The 22784-nt window shown below is 41.0% G+C and overlaps 1 protein-coding gene across 2 annotated transcripts in view; it reads right to left on the bottom strand.

Moving 5' to 3' along the window:
* NRP1 (neuropilin 1) overlaps window positions 1-22784 on the bottom strand; it is a 114872-nt gene that overhangs the window by 5568 nt on the left and 86520 nt on the right. The window contains exons 11-16 of one of the 2 annotated variants that reach the window (XM_059484365.1): window positions 19015-19159; window positions 15940-16044; window positions 12927-12986; window positions 5702-5833; window positions 1645-1916; window positions 1066-1159 (exon numbers count right to left, since the gene is read on the bottom strand). In XM_059484365.1, the coding sequence (XP_059340348.1) occupies window positions 1066-1159; window positions 1645-1916; window positions 5702-5833; window positions 12927-12986; window positions 15940-16044; window positions 19015-19159 (808 nt within the window). The remainder of the gene's footprint in view (window positions 1-1065; window positions 1160-1644; window positions 1917-5701; window positions 5834-12926; window positions 12987-15939; window positions 16045-19014; window positions 19160-22784) is intronic. The other variant, XM_059484450.1, reaches the window with a different exon arrangement.

Below are 22784 nucleotides of genomic sequence, written 5' to 3'. Positions count from 1 at the left end.
GGCACTGTGGTCTCAGCACCTCTCTTGGCACTGGGGACACTGCAGGAGGACTAAGCAGTGTGTCCTGCCTCCCTTTCCTGCCAACTGCCAACCTGGTGGCATTTGATAAACCCCAGGGGTTGGGCCACGTGGTAAAAAGAGATTGCTTCCTCATCCTGCAGTGAAATTACCATGTGAGGACTGTCATGTTACCCTCAAAAGGATGTTAGCTACAAAAGGTGAGGAACACCCTCTATTATTGCACTTAGTTGTATTGTTAAGTCACACAGAATAAATTTATCTTCTTAATGCTAAGAGTTCTCATCTCTATTCCCTCTTTTATATAAAAGTAATTGCTTCATCTCCACTGTGAAGGACAGTGTTCTGTTTCTTGTGTTTATCTGGGGCTGCTGCTGCTGCCAAATTACGTGCAGTATGCAATGTGCATATGATCAGCAGTGACTGGAATAACTCGAGACTGGCCAGGAATAAAAGGGCTCAAAGAGAATCTCAGGAATAGCCTGGCTCAGATATGGGAAAGGCCATGTCCTAACATTGCTTTGTGTCCCACATGTCTGGGAGCTGATGACTACAGCAAATGAGCCAGAGGAAACTCAGAATGACAGGACAGCAGAGGACAGAGCAGGGGCCTTTTCACCCTATCTGCTTATCCTGTAAGGGTTTGATATGGCCCTTTAGGGAAAATTAAGAAGGCTTTGAGTAAGTGATCTAAAAAGGGCAAAGAAATAAAATTGGATTTTGTGCATTAGGTGAAACAGGGTCCTGCAACAGGAAAAGCAGAGAAATTTAAAGAGGTCAGCAATATGAAATGCAGGGAGAGATGTGAAATTGTGAATATGCTGTTACCCATGACAGTAGGATGCCAATTCTGGTCCAAACTGCTGCCATACCAAGGTGACACTAGTGGCACTGCTATGAATAAAGCTATGGGCTGAATCAGGATATTTTCAGTGGAAACATAGCTAATAATTATCCATCTCTTTCTCACAGATAAAACCAGCTATCAAAACAAAATAAACAATATTTTGGATGAGAACTCTCTGTGTTCTTGCTAGTTACACTTACTTCGGCACTCCTCTTGTGCTATGTGATTGTCAATTTTAATATCATCCACAGCAATTCCTCCGGTTCCTTTTCCAATTTCTCCCTCAATAACCACCTGGAAAAACAAGATAGTGCTCACATTTTTTTCAGGTTAGCATACAACTGCAGCAGTCAGGATTTCTTAATTAGCTGTTAATACACATCTTCACTTGATGTCACACTTGTGCTTCAATCGTGGCCTGAAAATCTGCATTGCCTTTATGAACTTATACAGGCAAATGTAAATGATGTACTGACATGACTTTATGAAAGACTTTTACATCAGCAAAACTGTGGCAAAGAGGCAGTTTTGTGACTGATGATAAATGATATATAAAGTATTTATTTGGCCTGTGATAAGAAAGTGCTTGTATCACAGTAATCTGAGATACCATGAAATATTTCACTATTATTAGTCACAGCAAGAACAGTTCATCTCTAGGTGTAATATTGTCTACATAAATCCTTCAGTGACATCTTTTACTGCGGTGTATAAAACACAACCAGCAAGGTGCTGCTGGCCTTGGCTGTGGTAGCTTGGTGAGGAAGAGCCCAGCTCACCTGGTAGTGTTTCACAGATTTGTGAAGAAGAACACGTCCCTCCTTCCAGTAGTTTGCCTGGTGCCCGCTCAGGGTCCACAGCACCTGGTCGTACTCATCTGGTTTTTGGTAGCGCAGTTTGATCCTGAGGGTGCCGACGTGCGCGCCCGCCATGTGGTACCAGAAGGTCATGCAGTGGGCAGAGTTCTGCGAGTAAATCATGGGGCTCAGCAGCCGGGCCACCTTGCCTTTCTGGCTTTCATCAGCTTGGGAGTAAAGGAAATTGCCATCTCCTACTGTGACAGAAGGACTGTGTTAAGAATAGCCACCAGATTTAATTTTCTTTTTCAACATAAAAACCCCTGACCACCCCATATCTTTTGCTTTCTTTCCATGCTGATGGGTCAGGCATCACAAATAAGAGTCAGAGTGCATTGTTTTGGGAGCTCTAGGAAAGCTGTTGTGCTTTGAGAAGAGGGCCACAAAGCTGATCAGAGAACTGGAGTACCCCTCCTCTGAGGGCAGGCTGAGAGTTGGGGTTACTCAGCATGGAGAAGAGGAGGCTCTCCTCTAGCCTTTCAGCCACTAAAAGGGACTTACAACAAAGATGAGGACAAACTTTTTAATAGAACCCATAGTGACAGCGTAAAGGTTATTGTTTTAAACTAAAAGAGAGTAGAGTCTGACTAGATATAAGGAAGAAATTTGGTGGATGGTGAATCATTGACACAGGTTGTCCAGAGAGGAAAAAGACACACCATCTCCAGCAACATTCAAGGTCAGCCTTGAAGATGTCCCTGGTCACTGCAGGGAGGTTGGACCAGATGACCTTTAAAGGTCCCGTCCAACCCAAGCAATTCTGTTATTCTTCACTTTCCTCTGTCCATCTCCTGTGCTGTTCACTCGGATATTTTGTGCCAAGGGTGAACCCTATCAATCAACATGCTCACCCCATGAAACACACAGGGCATTTGTTTTGTTAAGGGAAGGAGACACAAACATGTTTGGTGAGACAGCATTATGTGCTCCATTAGTCAGTGTGAACCTCCTGAAAACAGCCATCCCTGGTTCAGCAGTCTAGAGAGAAATCCCTGGGGTCTACTCTATGTTAATTGTGCAAAGAGCTATTAAAAAAATTTCTGTTTGAAGTAATCTGTGCTCAAGGGGCAAGATTAGAATGGGAAGAACACTGAGAAGGGTGAAATGGCTTTGAACAGCCATAGCCAGAGATCAGGAGCTGAGATTTAAAGCATGTTCCCAAATAGAGGCTGAGCATTGTCACAGATGGTGTCAGAATTATGCCCTTTGTAACAATATGTTGGGCTCTATATATTTATGAGCCTTTTTCCTGAAAGAGTAAGCTTATAATATATTACATAGCTGATTATAGCTTTCTCAAGGGCATAATGGATTCGTACTCATTGGAATCTGAACGTCTAATGCCCTTAACTTGGAAACTTACTTTCTCAATCATGCTGAGAGAGGAGCATGTGGGAGTGCGATTAGCTTGGTAACAGAAAATTGCTAAGTAAGATCCTGACTATAGAGATGTGCTTCTGAATTACATCAGCCACACATCCATTCCAGTTAGCTTTTGAACAGTGTCTTTGCAGAGAGTCCTGGTGGAAAAACATGAAGTTAATCCTGGTGTGTAGAAGAATAGATTGAATGTGCAATGCACTCACACCAAAGGATGGAGTCAGCACTTATTGACATCATCCCATTGAGAGTCAGAAGGATAAAAGTAATGATAAAAAATACTATTTCTCAAGTATTGCTGAAATAAGTATACATATCATTGTTTATACCAACACTCAAAAGAAAGAAAAGTAAAAAGACGCAAAAGAAGATGTTTTGGGAGGGAGGTGTTTTGTCAGCATTGGTCTTTGCCTATGCATATTATCCTTGAATTTCTTGTGAAATAGTGTATAATTGGATTGCAGTGATATAGTACTGCACCAATGAAGACAGGAATCTGAGCATTGCTACTCTACTCTACTCTACTCTACTCTACTCTACTCTACTCTGGTGAGCATAAGAAGGACAGAGTAGTGAGATGGAACCAGGAATGAAGAGGAGTGGGTTAAACCCAGAGCCACTGGGTTTAACCTAGACCTAAAAAATAAGAAAGGAACATACTTCTTCCTACATGAGACAAGGGTGTTTTCTTTTGTTTGGATCTTTCTGTGAGCAGAAGAGGTATCCAGCCTAATATGCATGTTGAAGAATTGTATAGGAGAAGATGATGTTATTTTGCAAAAAAATTAAGCTTTTTTCCCCCCCATCTTTCTGCATCCAGCTTCTTGAGCAGGAATGCTTATGTCTATACATTCTTTCCAATTAACTTCACTTCTGTGCAGAGCAGCACAATGTGCAAATCCCATCAAAGAATGGGGAAATCCAGAGGGAGGAAAAAAGGAAAATAATCACAGCACTCGGATGGCTGTCTGAATTGGAAGACCGAACACTGGCCAGATTTCATCACAAGTTATATAATTTGAAGTGACATGCAGTGTATCCTACCATCTACAAGCAATTGCTGCTGAAGATTACTTCTGTGTATTTTTTCAGCTTTACACATGTGTCTGAGAGAAAGATATGCCTGGGAGTTGCTCACTGTGGTTTTCCCAATACACAGGGTGGCCTTGTTGTGCAGCTGAGGGCTTGTTTGGGACATCAGTGCCATTCAGACTGCTCATGGTCTGCATTCACACCCACCCTACTCACTGTGTGCCTGCTGGCAGGCAGGTCACAAACCTGGCAAGTGAAGGTGCCCTTAGAGTCCAAGGAGAATTTTGGAAAATACTGAAAGTGCAGTAGAAGAAAAAGGGGCTGCCTTTAAGATTTACTACAGCTAGAGCTCATGGAACAAATAAGTTTACTGCACTAGCAGGGCACAGTGGAAACAACAAAATCTCATTTGAAGAATATAATTTCTTCATCTCCTGATTGAAGACAGGTTCTTTCTCTATAATCCTTGATGGCAAAGTGCAGATAGCTCTCATTTTCAGAATATTATTGCAGTGCCAGGTCAGGAACTCTGTCTTCATTGTCTTAATTAGAGCTTTACTTATGCATGCCTTTTAGATTTTGTCAGTCTCTGGCTAACATAGCTTTTAACCTCCTTTCAATGTCAGATCCTACTGAGCCATTTCACTTTACTCTACATCAATTTTTCCACCATTACAGCCTTCACTTCAGCTAACTGCATTTAGTTAATTTGATGCCATTTATTTGTACAATGCCATTTACAGTCAAAGTATTACAAGTTTTTTTTCCCCCCTGAAACTACTGTACTTGTCTTAAGATTCAATTGAAAGTGTCTCAGAATTTAAAAAGTCCAATTTTGTCTAATTTCCTTGTCATTCTCATTAAGCAAAGGGTAGCAGAAGTGGGAAGGGGGATTCATCTCAACCGATTTGATTAATCTGCACGTATGCAAGCGAGAACACTAAAGTAAGAGGCTGTGCAGGTCACACAGTGCCCTCCCTTCTCCACTAGCCTGCAGCAAATTTATTGCCTAATTATGCTGAGCTATGAGTTAGTTACTGCAAAACAAACCAATCAATTCCCCAGCGTGATATTTTTTGAAAAACTGTTTGTAAGCAGAGGATGGCCCTAATCTCCAGCTCCTGCTAGAAAGGAGAGGGGTGTGATAACACACCCATCTGGGGAGTTTCACTTACATACAACACTTTCCTGTGGTGGGTAGCCCCTGTAACTACAAACAGGAATAATGTGAGGTCATTAACTGACTGACTCTATTAGCTGGTCAGTGATATTTGCAAAATATTTGGTCATTCAGATTTTTTCTACCCCAGGTGATGATTACCCAAAGGCAAGTCAGGGGAAAGGAATATCCTCAGTTCCTGACAAGAAGCAATATTTACTCCCCAACAGAAAGGACAATTACAGTCAGTTGTTATTAATGGTAATGGATTAGGTTTACTAGAGAACCATCTTTGTGACTTTACATATCTTGGGTATAATTCACTCTCCTGTGATTTTGGAAGACATTGGTATTAAACAGAACAATCTCATCATGTGTGAAATAGCTGCATCATGAACTCATGATTACCTGAGTGGTCTTGAATCGGCCCAGTTTTGCTGGTCAGGATTGCCCACCTCAAATCCACCTGGTTGTCATGCTCCCAGTGGCACAAAGTCTTCTGGGATCCCCAGCCAAAGCCACAGTTGTATACTGGTGGCTCTGCAAGGAAAGATGGAAAAGAGGGGATGAAATGTGATTATTAATTGCATAATTCAGAATTTGTACTTCAAAACAAATACATTTGACCATTAGCAGAACCATTCCTTCCCAAGACTCTGGGAAGTCATAGCAAGAACAGCCCTCCTGGGAAACATGAAAAATCACTACTTTTTGTAAAAGATGTGGTTGCTTCTTGTCTCTTTATGACCCCTATGATGGGATTTTTTTTTTCCTGTGGTTAGATTAATTCTTCTGATTTGCCCACATTATCAGATAACCACGTTGCAGCACAGAACACTCATAAAGAAAGCTCTGGCTTACTTATCAGATGTATTTTCTGGTTATCAATATCCCTGCACTGTAATGGTGCCACAATTTGCAGCTCTCAATGAGATTTGGAAAAAAATAAGACCAATCAGAAACATTAATGGAATGTCCTTGGCAGGAAAGGATTGCTGGTGAAGTCTACAGTTCTTGGCTTCAATAAGGAACTTTTTCAGCATCTTCCAGACAGTTAAGTAGGCCCACAAGATGGCAGCATTGAAATGGACAAATTGAGAGGGAAAAGGGACAAATGTGGCTGATTGCCAAATGAACTCAAAATAAGCTTCAAAACAAGCTCTGCGTAAAATAAGGGAAGTCTGGTATTATGGTCAGGATGAGATCATATCTTGTTTTCAGCTTCTTTTCAATTCTGCCCAAAGGTTTAATACATAGTAGCTTATTTTCTTCAATAGAACTAGGAATTTCAATTGAAAGATTATACAAAGATAGCATATAAATCCTTTGCATTTCTTATTTTCAGAAGCAGCTTGAAATCTTTTGAGCATTTGGTTCCTACCCCATTGGTATGAAATTTATCTCACCTTGAGCAGTGACTACTCCCAGTAGAGCATTACCCTCCCAAGAGCAATGTGACCAAATCTTGGAGTATTTTCTCAGGCATGACTCACGCCTTATTAAAGGAATAACTTAGGTTTACTTTAATGAGATGCTTTGTGCAAGTATGAACTAAGAACAAAGGACTCTATGCTTCCATCAATATCAGCTCTGGGGGAAGAATTGTGTTTCTTGCCCATTATTAACAAAAAAAGCCAGGAAAGATAATGCAGCTCTTAGAATGTGCTTGTTTATTGTGGGAAAATAATGAGAAATATGGGAAGTGTGTTGAGACCTGCAGTTGGCCAGACCTTTGAGGTGGAGCTCTTCCAGTCTGAAGAGGCAAAGACCTCCTGCATGTACTGAGCTGCCAGCGAAGACTGGTTAGGCTTTTGAACTCACAACCCAGATTTTAATGGAAGGTAAACTAGAATAATAATTTTAACAACACAAAACCTCAGGTGACTAGGCTGAGACAGAATGGATATAAAAAGGGTTCATCTATCATTCTCTCCTTGCCTGCTGTGTCCTTGTTTGGCAGGCCCTTGCTCCCAGACACCATTTTTTTTCTCAACTCACTGGATTCCTGCATTGTGGCTAGTGCGCTCTCTCCCCTCTGGCCCCTAGAAAATCTCATTCTGTCAGCAGAGACAACTGAGCCTGTGGCAGCTCCTGCCCCTCTGCTTTGCCTGTCGGTGCCTCCCTTGGCTGTGCTGTGGGGTCTTTCTGCACTGAGCCCTCATTCTTCACTCCTTGCTTTCATCCTCCCCACCCCTTCTGCCTCCCCCCTCTCTCCTGCTGGCCTCCAGAGGGGTCTGCTCCACATTGTCACGAATGCAGCATCCTAGCTGGGAACAAATGAATTCAACAGATAATGTCTGGAATTACACAGGAATTCAATGTGCAGGAAAGATGTTTCCTGGAGCACCCTAGCCCTTTCTAGGAAAAAAGCAGATTGTGGTGAATAATCTCTCTTTGGGCTCAAAATGTTGAAGAAGCAGAACTCAGTCTGTGCACACATGAGTGCAGAAAGGCAATCCTGGAATTCTGTCTCTTTCATCAGTGTATTAGGTATTTTCTTCTGGACAATGGGGCCATGATCAAAGACACCTTGTCCAAAAGGGGACATCTGAAAATCAAGAGGGTTTTAAAGGAAGGAGAATGACATTGCAATGAATTAAAGAGTTTTAAGATTGTGACAAATAGCCTTTCATTGTCAAGGAGGCCCAGGGAGAGCTATATTGCATGGCTTTGACATCAGAGCCATGAGACAGAACATTAGAAAAGGTTTTAGAAAATGTGGAACAAAATTAATCTTATTAGTCCCAAAGGATTATATCACGCAAAGTACTGATAGCCTGTGTGGTATTCAAACCACAAGAAAGGAGAACAGTGGTAGATAGATCACATCCATCTGAAGACACCACACAGCAGAAATGAGCACAGGGGACAAAGACAGGATTGGTATTGTTCAACTCTGAATAAAAATAAATAGCAGAATACATAGGAGAAGTATGTAAATGAATGATGAATCCAGAGACTCAGAACAGAACAATATTCTGGTTTCTCCATTTCACAGCCTAAGTAATGTGAGATACATCGTGAAGCTCAATGTGGATCAAAGGAAAAAAATTCTCATATGATGTGAGTGGTATTTGCTGCTAAGATTGAACACAATTCAAAGAGAACTGGACATTGACATGGACAAGAAAAACATCCAGAATTTAATAGTTAATTCTAAAGTGCAGGAAGTGACAAAAGCCTTTTACTTCATGCTCTCATGACAGTTCTGAACACTGGGATCAGACGGAGAGTTTCAAAACAGAGCTAAATTTCACAGCTCCATCTAATAAATACTTTCTTCCACTTTCATTTGAAATATATAGTCCAGGAAATTGGCAAAGAGCCTAAGTCTGATATGCTTTGGCCATGCCTGTGTTCCTTGGCTTCAGACTCAGAGACAGCATGGTGTAGCATAAAAATGAATTTGTATTCCATGCAGAAGTAGAATCCACTGAAACTGAGGAGAATTTGACCAGTAACCTGCGCACAGTTAGCTGTTTCTTGCTAGGTTCCTGTTGTTTTCTCAGAAGTTATTGTGTTACTATGTTCCTTAGACAATCACAGTAATGGGATTGAAGGTCAAAGGCAAGGCATTTCAGAGTGCTCTTATTTTATGAGGTTCTTAAACATGCCATCTCTTATTGCCTATTCTTATGTCTCCTCCAGTGCTTCTCCCAGGGACTCATAAAAAAGGAAAAACAGGCCTGCTAGCCAATTAATAATGGACACTTGTAGCATCAGCATAGGTTCATTATGGTTCAGTATGGACAATGGATCTGCCCCAGAAAAGACAGGCTAGTTCAGCCCTCCTATTAAAGGTCCCAGGGGGCTGATACAGTAGCTCACAGCAAGCTGCAGGCTTGTCCTCTCCTTTGTCCTTGGCAGCTCTGGTGGAAGGAAGGAAACTGGGGACGAGTAGCAATTGTTGGGCTCCCTCTGCATTGCTGGCCCATTCCCATGCTAGGATAATTCTCCTGCCAATAGGTGATTGATCTCTGGGTTTGTGTGTATGGAGAGGACAAAGAAAACCAGCTATTATGTAATCAAATAGCAGCAGCTCAGATGAGAATCTGAGAGGGAGGTGTGACGAAATCCCATATGCCTTCTTCAAAATGTAGGGTATGTGATACTGAATTAAAACAGATTTATCCTCTCAAAGAATAACCAACAGCTGTACTTTTTGACCACATCTTGCTCACAGCTGGGACTATTACTGCACATGAACAAGAAAGTAATTTGAAAATCTAGTTGAGTGAGTTTCTTGCGAGTCCATTAATCTTTCGTGGCCCAGAGACTTTGACATATTTTTATAACTCCTTCAACAAGAGGCAAGAAGAAGCATGATGGCACTGAAAATGATATGAAAATGCTCTCTTAGATGCTCTTGCCAAAGGGTAAATCAACATTAAAATAGGAAATTACACACATAATTTGGACCACTTCAAAGTGGTATATTTGGTCTGATTTGGATTTGCATTTTTATACCATTTATGCTGGCAGCACAGAATTACCTTAAATGATAGTAAATGATAATTTAACAGCCTTAATATCCCTTTACTGATACAAAGTTGCTCCAGCATAAATGAGAATCAGACCTATTCTACCTTTAAATTATTTTTAGCAGAGATTTTAACTTCAAGATTTTATAGTTATATTTTTCTGACATAGCTATTACATGTGTGAAAAACAAGGTACTTCTCAGAACAGTCTTCTTTACAAAGGACTCAGATTACACACTGAGAGCACGTAATGTAAATTAACAGCTTGCTCTGTATGTAAATAGCTAAGAGACAAGCATTTCAAATAGTCTTTTAGAATTTAAAAAAATGTGTTCAAAAATGACTAGATGTTAGAAAGTCTTAGGGCTGAGAACGGAGGTATTTACCTTGACAGATGCATTTGTGAAAGGCACATTTTTTTAAGTTTGAGGAGGAAAGCAGATCCTCTCTTAAAAAAAATAAAAAATCCAAACCTTTAAACATTTTTAGCAGCTTGAAATCATGATTCTTTTTATTTTCTTTCAATTGAGTCCCCTTGAAATGAAATGTAAACGTCTCCTTGATGGAACCGTTTGTTTATACACAGAGGCTTTCCAGCTATTTGCTCTTAACTGTTTCCATAGTGTATGAAAGCCGGTTGGAATAGGATAATCTCAGGCTTTGACACACACAAGCACGTTAGTCTGGGATAACAAGATTAGGGATATTTGCAGGCTGGAATGGAGGCAGAGGGACAGCGGAACGTGCTGCTGGCACCTAGAGCACAGTACCTGTGCCACGGCACGTGCTGCTGCTGGGAGGCCTGGTCAGGCTCTGTCCCCAGGCACTGTGGCACCAGCTGCTGTGGCCACCACTGGCACCGTGTACTTGATGCAGGGTCACCCGCTGGAGCCTGCAAACTGAAACTGATCTGGAAGAGCTCCTTGGCTTGGAGCTCATCATTCACCTCATGGTGCGTTAAGGCAAAGCGGGCCTTAAAGAGAATTAAGGCCAAAGCTGAAGGCTCATTCCTTGATGTGGTAAATTCCTACCTTGTTCAGCCTGAGAAGAGCTGAAAGAGTGCACTTATCCTCAGGCAGCAGAGGGCCAGGGGCCCCAAGCAGCCCTGGAACTTCAAGGGCAGTTTAAACTGCATTATTTGTGGCTGACAGGGCAGACTCACTCCCAGCTGCATGGCCCCTGCTCCCTGTGTTTCACTGTGGCACTCGGGTCCAGCCATGTCCCTTCAGCAGAGGGAAATGTTTATACCACCTCCAGGCCAGGAGGGGCTTCCCCATGCTGGGGGAAATTTCTGTCTGCCCGTTTTTGGGAGTTTTTGGCTGGTTTTCAGTGAGGGATTATGAGGCAGCTGGAAACCTTTATGTCTTAAACTGGAAATTCTGGAAACCTTATTCTTATTTATTAGCGTCTGGCTGATCTCTATCTATGATCTTTGTAATGTGCTGCCATGTGGGAGCCTGGAGTTTGGGATGTGAACTCGTCCCTTATTCCCGGAAGGAAATGGCTCCTACGAGCACAATGCAGGGAAGTAACACTGGCATGCTCTGAACAGAGCCTCAGAAACTCCTTTAATAGAGAAAAAACTTGGCACATCCCAGAGTAAGCAAAGGTGGTGCAGGAGGGAAGTAAGGAGAGAAAATGAGGATATCTTAATCTCTGGTAGTAACAGCCAGTCTGTTACTGGAGAGTCCCACCCAAGCCAAGGGGATTAAACACAAACTCCAAAGCAGCTGGCACTGCTGGGGAGGGAGTGAAACTGCACTGCACAGAGGCACTGGCTAAATTTGCAATCTGTTTAAATGCAAGAAGATAGTTTTAAAAACTGCAAAAAAATGTCATCAAAACCAGAAACCTAACAGATAATTTCAGACTTAACAATTAAAATGCTTTGCTCTAAATCCACTGCACAGACTCTTTTCTCCCTCTGCATCCCCAGCCCCTTTGCAGAACTGTGAGATCAGCAGCAGCCATCCAGCCCTTCAGCAGCACTGACTGTGAAGAGCAGGGTGGAGGTGTCCCAACAGGGGGGACTGGCTCACTGTTGTGTTTCTCATTGCTCCACGATTTGCCTCTGCTCATAAAGCAGGGCAGAGGTAAAAATAGTGTATGCTGACTTAGCCAATTGGGTGACCCTGGAGACAAATTTTGAGGAGAGTAAAAGCATTGGCCTCTGCAATATCTGAATGCAGAGGCTGAGAGTGGGAACAAAGTCTGAGCTAAGTCAGCTCTATTTCTTAATCAGATCAACACCATAAGTGTCCTTTAGGAATTTTTTCACATTATTAGTCCCTTTCTTTCACTTGAAGCAAGAGTGGATTGTGTCACATGGTTGAGGGAACAATGATAAACATTTACCCACCCTGTTAATAAATCACTTGCAAGACTGTGCCTGACTGTGCTTTAATGGAGGAAATGGGAGTAACTGAAAACTGACCTCTTTACTGCTCCACAATTATTGATGCAAAGGATTTTTAACCAGTGCTTATAGTTTTTGGAGTTTGGGTTTTTTGCCCAAATTCATCCTCTCCCCCACTCCCAGTAAATTGTACAGGATATTAAAAAAATGGTATGAAAGCTGAGGAAGCAGCAAACTAAGGAATTTAAAAGCTTCTAGCTATTGTATAAAGTAACAAGGACCTGCTGCCAGTGACAACTTAGTTTTCCCTTTTCAAGTACATGGCAGCAGTTTATGTAACCCCATTTCAAGAAAACTTGCTAGAAAACAATATTGTAGGACTGCCAGCTCCCTGATGGAAAAAACTGGCAAACTTTACTTGTCTTAGTTTTGTAAAACCATGGATATAAATAGTGACTGGGCTTGTGTGGCTGTTTTTGTTTTCCTGGAGTTTGCAAACACACTTTGTGTCACTGACATGCCACATTTAAACAGTGCACTGTGTGATTAAGTTAGTTTAATTTTGTCAGCACATGGCATTTGCTGATGCAGAAGGAAATCTTGTTCTCTGCTGTATCTACATGTGGATGAAAGGAATAAAATATTTACTGTACAGAGCTAAGAGACCAGATGCTTCTTTACTTCAGAGACTTCAAGGAATGGTAAGTCAGGAAGTGCTGCAATTCATTATTTTGTATCTGGCATGAAATTTGGGTATGGAATTTATTGTGGTTTTAATAAGAAATTTTTTTTTTACCTGGTTGTAATGTATTGTCAATTACTGTTGGCTTTTCTGTATTCAGCACTGTAGTCCCACCTGGAAAAGAAATTATGCGTATCATGATACATGTGACACAACAAAGGACACAGCAGTCATTAGGAATAACCTATATATAAACCTGATATATTACTGTCTTTATTAGACATGTAGGTAACTGAGTATGTGAGCTTAAGCATGAAAATATGACATTAAAAGTCTGGTTTTCTTTATCAAAAAAGTCCCACAAGAACTCTTCATTAAATAAAGCTGTGTATCTTTGGAGTCCTTGCAGACACCAACTAAATCATCCACAACATGTCCCTGTGACCGTCCTTGATTTATAGACACTGATTTGCTCCAAATCACATGGGAAGTGAGAAGCTGGTCTTCATGACACCTCCTAAGAGTCACTATTTTGTTCATTTACCCATGACCTGCTGTTTCTCATACCAGGGATGTGAGGTAAAACTAGGGCTCCCTGTAAGTTGTTTCATAGCTGTATTGTGAGACCAGCTCACAGGAGAGGGGCATGGAAATTGCCAGACTTTAGGATCTAGTCTAAAGTAGGTTTCACTTCTGTCTCAAAGTGAAGGAAGAATTAAGGACTTCCTCTTTGTCCTTTTCTTCATGCAGATAAACAAGAGGTGAGTGGGGTCATGGCCCTCTCCTAGGCTTACTAATTGATATTTTTAAAATACTTGACTTTTTAAAGCAAGCCTCATATTCATAAGGAAACAAAAAGGAAATTAGTACAATTATAAATGCACGGTGGGGTGCTGATTACCAGTCGATGACTCCTGTTTTTCTTTTCTCCAGCAAGCAAGTACTTAAAGCATTATAGAAAGGATGACTATGTTGACTTCCAATGAGAATAAATACCCAGGCTGTATCAGCTTTATGCTTGTGAGAATGATCTGATGGGAGATGCTATAAACCACGCAAATAGAGTAGCTCTGTATGGGGTCCAAATAGAGCAGGAAGGAATTTGGCCTAGAGCACAATTAGAGTTAATTGCAAGGGAGGCCTCACTGTGGCACTCACATATGTGCAAGTGCTGTCAGGGCAGTGACTCTGCAGTGGCACCATGCCTGCTCTGGGAATGGGATAGAGAGGGCAAGGCACTCATGGAATCCCCTCTGCGCTGCCCTGCTATCCTTAATGGGCCACAAGACCTACACACCTGCCTTCTATGCAGTTTGCAGGAAGAAAAGAATGTTTACAATTAATTTATTGGTAAAATCAGTTCTGTGCATTTATAAGTAAAACCATACGTACAATGCAGCATTTCTCCAATGTCCAGAACAACTGGGCATGCACTGCCTAGGGTTTCTAGGTGTTGTAAAAATAAATTGTACTTAAGTGTCTGCACTTCTGTAGGAAGGCTATAGAGTAATTTTCAATACTAATACTGAAAAACATTCAGTTCCCTGGAAGAGATGGTGCTCAGGAAGGTTGGCAGCTGTTCCCTTGTCTTAGAGATTATAAATTGCCCCCTAAGCACAACCAGCAGGAACTTCCAGAAGGTTTTTTTTCTGCTCAATAAACGTTCCCTAAGGGACATGTGGGATGGCGTCCTGAGCTCCTTGAAGTGCAGAGACTATGAACATGGAAGGTGCTTGCACAAATCTGTCTGCTTTCCCTGACAGAGCCTCCTCTATGTGCAATATGTCTCAACCTACTGGGCTTTGCAAGACAATGTAGGGCTCTGCAGGAAGCTCTAGTGTTTCCTGACCTGCCTCTTTCTTTTCTGAATAATAAATAAATAAATTACATTGTTGAGTAACATTGAAAGCTTTCTGAGTTACCTTAATACAATACAGACTATTTTATCAGACTCCCTTCATGGCTGTTTTCAAAAAGAATAAGGTTAATCTGAGACACTGATTTGAAAAGAAGTGACAGTGACCATGCACTGTCTTTTCCACTCAAGAATTGTTTTTTCAATATATGATTTGCAGTGTGCAATTACAGGAGATATTGGCAAGCTCAGAAAAGGTTTGATATTGAAATTTCACTTTCATTTGTATCTGTTGCCTGATGTTCTACTTGGCTCATTCCAAAAAGCCAATCTCTTACCTAAGCTCACCCAATGACCTCTTGGACAGCTATTGCCAGATTTTAATGCTATTTTATGTCATGGATATAAGAAGCAATAAACATTTATTAGATAAGCACATCAGGGAGCAGTGATGAAATAACTTGTGTCACTGCATCTAAAAACAACCTCAATTACTGCAGATGTATAGATCTAATCAAACAGACACAGAGATTTGTGGAACAAGTGACCTCCAAGAAGAGATCAAAAGCATAGAGGTGCAGTGTCAGCTGTCTTAGAAGAACTAATACTTCTGTGCAGAAGTGTGAGGATATGAAACCTAGCAGGCTTCCTCTATTTCAGATGCAGTCTATGTTACATCTCCCCCTCCTACTTTTCTGCTGGTGATAGCGGCTTGGAGAGCATCAGCCCCTCTGTGGCTGTAATGCTTGTAGGCAGGGAAGCTCATGGAAATATTTCTGGCAGTGTGAGTATGTGGCAGTGCACTTTGATGAAACAAGTCTGTTTTGTTTCTGTCTAGGAAAGATTTGGGAATGAGATTTGAATCCTACACTAAGTTTTACGTAGGAAACTTATGTGTAAACCAAGGAATATTCCAAGTTCTTCAATCTCAGATAATAAATCTCAAGAGTATTGTCCAGCTTTTCTTCTTAGTAAGATAAAGTTTGATTAGAAGATTTGATTAGACTATTTGATTAGACACAATTACCGCGCAAAAAATTGCCCTCTCTTCCATCTAGTCACTATTATTTTCTTCAAAAATTACATAGCTGAGAAAACAATCAAAAGTATTGTCATATATAAAAGGCAGATGCCCATGTTTTGACAGCACTAACAATACAAACTGCATACTAATGTCCATTAATATTGAGTGGTTAAATCAGTGCAAACATTAAGCTGGTGATGGATATGAGCTACAATGAAGCTGCAATGGAATGAGGATGGTTTCTGCACCTGTCAGTTGGTAGTCATCACCTGTGCCACTGTGACAGTTTGCCTGGTCATCATCACACTCATCCACAGGCTTGCCTTCAGAAACAGTTGGGACAGCGGTTGGAGCTGAAACAAAATCCATTGTTCAGTTAAAACACGAGCTGGAGAACCATCCTGCAGCTGGCAGTAACAACCATGTGTTGTGTCTGAGGATTGAAGCAACTCTACTTTGCAGGTTGCTTAGCACTTCTTTGGAATGGAGAGTACCTTTAGTACTTCTTTGAAATGGGGAGTACCTTTAGTACTTCTTTGGAACGGGGAGTACCTTTAGTACTTCTTTGGAACGGGGAGTATCTGCTCTGCCTCCTGCACTGGGGCACATCTGATCTGAAGGGCTCAGCAGAGCTGGGCAGCAAAGCCCCAGACTGTCTATTCACTGGTGTTTGTTGTTCCTATCAAGGAATAGTGAAAGCCTGGCAAGGCAGAAGGAGAGTCCTGGAGAGTTGTGTGTGGGGTGGACACCCCATAATTTTATTGCTCTGTGAAGTCCCAGGGAGTGGGCCTGTGCAGAGGAGCCGGGGGGCTGCATACTCAAGGTGGTAATTCTCTAATACCCAATGCTTTGCTGAAGAAACCTCTCTGCAGAGCACACATAAGAAAGGAAATGTCTGAGCACGGTTCTGGTGACAGCAGCAGGAAGGCAGTGTGATGTGGAATCATTTTGTGCTCCATGAGGACACATGGAAGGCGTTTCTTTTGTTTTTTGTTGAAGTTATAAATAAATAAGACATCAGTGATGTCAGTCATCCCTCCTGGCCACCTGCTTGCTTCTCATTGCTGATGACTTTCCAGTAGCTGCTGCCTAAGCAGTTAATGTCTGAACCTTGTTAGTACACTTAAAAGCTTCAAGTTTGTGTAAGATGCCAGAAAACACCTAGCCCAGAATCTGCAAAGCACACCACATCTGGAAAACCAGAACACAGAGACGTGGTGCTACATTGGTGTTTCATGCCACACGTATGGTTCCCTGGCTTAAGATAAGCACTCCTGGAATGTGATCCAGGCTTGTGTCTCTTCTCACTTACTGTTATTTTCAACAGCAATCTTTTTCACTCATTATAGGCTATGCAATAATGTATGTCTTTTGCAGATTCTTCTTTTCCCTTCTGCTGCCCTCAGCATCCATTGGCCACATTTTCTTGGCTTGAAAATGTCAGGAGAGGTGGTAGTTTTTGAAGTAGCTATATTATAGCTATATTATGGCATAAAACATGCCTCTTTAGGACCCTGAACTATGCTTTACAGGTTCAATCCTACCTAGTTAGAGAAACAGTTCTGTACCTATTATGAATTATGCAGAACATTTGTTACCCACATTGCTATAAAAACCCCTCTGGGGGATCCCTGTAGATTTCTACATCCAGCTAAGTTTCTTATCTTGATCTTTGTGTCCCTGTATAGCCTCAAGCTTGCCTACATCTCTGCCATCATTTCATGTATGCCCCCCTGGGATGCCTCGAGCACACAAAACTTGCCCTTGCTCATTACTGCTGGAGAGCTGATTTCTACTCCTCTCTGTGCCAACCTCCATGCTTCTTTTCTCATCTCAACTCTTTTCTTGCTCAGTAAATCTCAAATTACTTGATTCAACTCCCCCCTTAAGATGCAATTATACAACATTAAGCATTATTGTGCTTCTCCCACAGGCAAATGGGAATTGACCTCACCTGTCCATGGGTGACCTACAGGTGAGCATACATCAAAAGTGTGCCATAGCAGAAAGAAAAAATGTGAAAAGACGTGCCCCAGTGGACAAACAAAAATGTCCCCGCTGTTTCAGTTTGCCTAAAAGCAATGGTCCTCCATCTCACTGAGCAATATATTCTTGTGAGGTGGCCCAAGACTCACTCCTGGATGGCTGGGTGGCTACAGGAGCCCTGTGGCTGAAGGGCTTTGCCCAGAATCTGTGATTTTACATAAGGCAGGTGCTGGGTTTTCTTTTTTTCTGAGCAAGTAGCACAATAGTCTGCAGGAACTAAGTATTCCCACAGGAAATGAGGACTTCCTGCGGGAACTAAGAAGTATTTCCAGCCTCCCCACTTTCCGGGCCAAGTAAAATCATACTAATTCAATCACTAAACTAAAAAAAACAACACAGAACTCATCAGTTCTCACAACAAATGCCTCTCACACTTCCCTCTTGGGGGAGAAATGGTGAGAAAGAAATGGAGGTAGAGCAGTTGCTTCCATTCATCTTGGGAATCTGTTCAGCTGCTTCTATAAGAGGTGACATATGAAACCCCAAATAATATGGTTTGTTATTCTGTATATTTAAGCTGTGTGGTTTATAAGCCTCACCACTGTGTCATCATCCACCAGATAAAATTGTTAAATTCACATAGTGTTATCTGCAGTTATCTATGAAGTTAAATATTTATGTTTATATAACAAAAATCAAAGCAGACTTCATGTCACAGTCCAAGGACAAATGTCTAAACTTTGCTTTTCCTGCTCTTTCATCTCCTACATATTCTTGCAAAATTAAAGCTTAGTAAAGCACAAAGAGGCCCCTTTAGCCCCCAAAAGTAACACCACATACACTGTCCAGTCCAGTGATCTTTGCCTACCATAGTTTGTGGTGTGACTTTCAGGTCCTTTGAAGGATGGAGGGATGTAATTACTATATTTAGTGCAAAGCTCCCTCTGCATTCTCGGAAAACATCTCCTCCAGGGTTGTATCATGGTAACATAAAATTTAGGTTCCTGTCTTTATTCTCTCCTAATAGTTCTATGATTCTCAAAAGTATAATCAGAAGGATGCTTAAGGAAATGGAAAAGCAGGTGGAGAGTATCACTGTGATTCAACAAAGGAAGGGGAAAAAGAATAATAATTGTGCCTTGGGCACATTCAAATGTTGCAGAGAGGAGCTGAACAGGCCAAGAACCAGCACTAATGGCAGTCATGGAAGTGAGAGTCCGATGTGCTGCCTGTGCACACACAGCAGTCTTCAGCAACAGACCAAGCAGAGAATTTGTATTTATGAACATGTATTTATGAAAATAATAAAGTGCATTCATTTCTAGCAGAGCAATTACCTTCAAGTTCACAGCCCAGCAGCTCCATTCTCAGCCCCAGTCCCCCGTGCGTGGCTCTCTCAGGGTAGACGCGTATGAATCGTGTCGATATAGGCTCAAACGTCCGCAGCTCAGGTGTGTCGTAGTTGGTGTTGCCTTCAAAAGTCTGCAAAGCATGACAAATGCAACTGGTTAAAATAGAAAGAAAAGTCCATTTTCCACACTCATCTTTTTTCCTTCATTCTGCAGCCTTTGAATTAGGTGAGCCGTAGGCCATATTCTAACGGCTTAGTAAGTGTCAGGCACTCCTATCCTAAATGAGAATGGAAAATACATTGTTAAAGCTTCTCGGAAAAGTAATGCATTTCATTTTTCATAAACTCAGTAGCAACTAATCCATCAGGGTCATAACAAGAGCTGAGTGTTTAATGAGACATGTTTTTAAATGACACTCTGATCTGAGGTTTAACTGGGTGACATTTCCAACACTTCTCAGGGAAAAAAAATGGCTGAGGTGAAGATCCTGTCACCTTTTAAGTGGTTACAATAATAATCCAACTATTCAAGAGAAAATTTCAATCTGATTTCCCCCAGTGACAGAGCTTCACAAGTTGTAGCTATTTCAAAAGGCATAAATTAAACTTCAGGAGCAGTAGCTGCAAGAGTTCTTCCAGTGAGCCAGCTATTGAAGAAGAATTAGAAGAAAGAGAAAAAAGCTGCTTCCTAACAAAATTGCAATATAATCCAACAGGCAAGGCAGGTCAGCAAATGTACGTTTCAGACAAAAAATCTCATCTCTGAATCGCACTTTGGGTCCTTCAGACATAATACAACTCTCAATGGCATTTCTTTGATACCTTCAGTTTCTCCTTATCACTAATCTTTTGCATATAGAACACATTATAATTTGGACTTACAGCAACGCCTCAAGTGCCTCCATGTAGATGAGCAGTCCTTAGAAGGAATCAACTGAACAAAGAAATGGTCCTTGGTATGAAAGCTTTATAGCCCAAGACAGGCAAAAGCAAAAAATGCCTATTTTATAGAAAAAAATGCCTTCAGAATATAATGTACAAAAGCCTTTAAAGTACAAAATATGAAAATGCGTATAACAATGAAGTAAAAGTATTTTCACGTTTTCCATGAATTAATGAAATGGCAAAACTCTAAAAAATGTCTTTGAACTGCAGTTCAAATTTAAGATTAGAAGTGCTACCATAAGATACTTCTAAGATATTGCTGTGAAACTGGAATCATTCTTCAGGAAAAAACCATGAGATGCCCTTCATTTTGGATGGGAACAAAACCCAACCTGCAATGAACTCCTTCTATTCATCTGTAGCAGAGAAAACAGAGGCCATGGGAAAAGCTGTCTGATTCCTAAGGCAGAAAATCAGCACAGGTAATCCTGATTGCTTCTTGGATTTTCAGTGCAGTTCTAAAAGCCTTCCTTGTTTTTACTGTACACCTCTGCATTATGATCACAATGCTTCCAGCCACTGTTTACAGAGTGCCAGTTGGAAAAGCCAATAGTGATGGGAGACTGTGAAGAATTAAACAAAAAAAATTTTTAACATCAATGCTGCTTTTCCTACTTCCTAGGGAAATTGCACCTCCAAGGTGGCTTCAAGGGGCACTGGCTGACCCAGTGTACTGTCAGTGCTTGGAAGACAGTTGTCACAAATTCATGTGTAGAGGGCTTGTCAGATCTAATTGACATGGAATTACATATTATTATATTTGAATAACAATATAGTGCAAATGATCAGAAAAGCTACCTACTATATGAAAAAGAATGAATGCCATTTTATGTGTAAAATGTAGACAGACACATGTATCTGAGGAATCCTTGCTCCCTTTTTTAATAGTAGTCTTAATAGCAACATATAATAATGAAAACTGATTTATAAAAGACATCACTATGGAGTACTGACACATAGACATTAGGATTCAATAGGCATCTAGAATTACATTGAATCACTGTCCTTTGTAGAGCAGAGCTGCTTGTGATTCAATTTTGAATGTTCATTTAAAACACATACTGATACTCTTTGTGGGAGAGGAGAGAGGAGTGTACAGCAAAACTTCACTTTGAGAGTGTCCTTTATACAAGCTATGTCACAAATTGCTGTATGCCACTACAAAGATAAGGTATAATAAATAATAGTTAAACAAAAGAGGAGCTAAGATGGTGAGCAGAAAAAATCTGCCTAACTTATTTTAAAATCAAAATAAACATTGCAGAAAAATTTTAAAAGGATGTTCTAAATGACAGGGTGTTCTGAAGTTTCTTGTACCAGAAATTAGGAGAGTAATTTTAAAAACAACAGCAAAAAACTCAAAACAACTCATTCTACCCCCATAAAAAGCGAAAGGAGGAAAGAAGCATGAAAGAGAAAGATGACGTTTTGGAGTAAGCTTGAGTAAGCAAGCCCAGGGACAAGAAATACAAATTGGATCTTGAAATGGAGTTCTGCATGGTTATTTGATGATTTGTGATTTTCACTCCTTTGAGTGCTTGAGCTAAAGCACTCAAAGGGGGAAACATTTTGCACACTCAAAAATAGCTGAAATTGGGTCAGCCAAAGAGGAAGGAGTTATGGCAGGCTTTGTGAAAGCAGCTGCAGGCATGAATGACAAGATCATGCTAAGAAACAAGGTGATGTTTCACCCTTTGGACACATTCTGTTGTTATGTTTAGCCTGTCACTGCTCTTTCTTCTATGAAATGCAGTTGTTTGTTTATTGAAAGTCACGACTTTAACCAAGTGAAACGATGTGTTTCATTTCTTATAACGGGGCTGTTTCTAATCCATGTTCCTGCTGTGACTCATTATAGCATCCTGTCCCATCCAGCTCGACTTACAGTTAAAAACACTACATTCCAGTATTAACATTTTAAATTCCTCAGGCTCCAAAATCATGGGATTTATCCTATTCTCTTTAAAGAAGACTTTTGCTTTGGAATAAAGTTTATTAAGTATATTGAATTTTTAGGAAGGATTATAATTATGCCACAAGAGATTTGAATTCCAGCCCTCTCCGTTCCATTAATCTTGGAAGTTAATTTCTGGTGGTGATGAAAACTGAGGATGGGCTCAGTGCATTAGTTAGCACACTAGTTTTCTTGTCAAACTGCTAACTTCTGACAATGATGGCAAGTGCCTGTATTAGAAAACAGAAAGCCATGCAGCAGACGGCGCGCTGCTTCGAAAGCATATGGCATTATTTTTTTCCCTCGTTGAGCCACAGTGTAGAAGTACATGTCAAAACAACATCTATTTTAGAAAGAAAATGGTAAGATCCCATTGTTGATTTACACTCCCTTCACACTTTATGATGAAGTCAAAACTCATGGTAACAAGAGAAAGGAGATGACTGCAAAGGCTGAATCCATTTAGTTTTAATCCCCCAAACAAATGATGAAAAGTGAGAAAATGCAGACATATTCAGCGAGATTAAAACAGGAGAGAATGAAGTCCAATATTTACCAAATGTGCTTGGAAAAGCTACATCCATGGGCCCACTCAGCTTTTCCTTTAAGGAAACACAGGTTCCTCCAATGGATGAGTCTATACAGCAAAACAGCTTTTACATCTAATTTTCAAACTAACACAGATGAGAAATGGAGCAATTCCCAGGATCCCATCTGCCAAGCACCACAACAATTTGCCTTTTGAGGGCACGTTTTGGTACATGATTCCCTGGTCATCTCAGTACTACAGTACTCACAGCACCAATTTGTGAGCAGGGCTGCATGCTTACTCATTTCTTCAAGGAACTGGGTAGGAG

The sequence above is a fragment of the Ammospiza nelsoni genome, chromosome 1, assembly GCF_027579445.1.
Source record: "Ammospiza nelsoni isolate bAmmNel1 chromosome 1, bAmmNel1.pri, whole genome shotgun sequence".
Lineage (NCBI taxonomy): Eukaryota > Metazoa > Chordata > Aves > Passeriformes > Passerellidae > Ammospiza > Ammospiza nelsoni.
The sequence above is the reverse complement of the archived record's forward strand: the minus strand, read 5'-3'. Positions and strand labels throughout refer to the sequence as shown.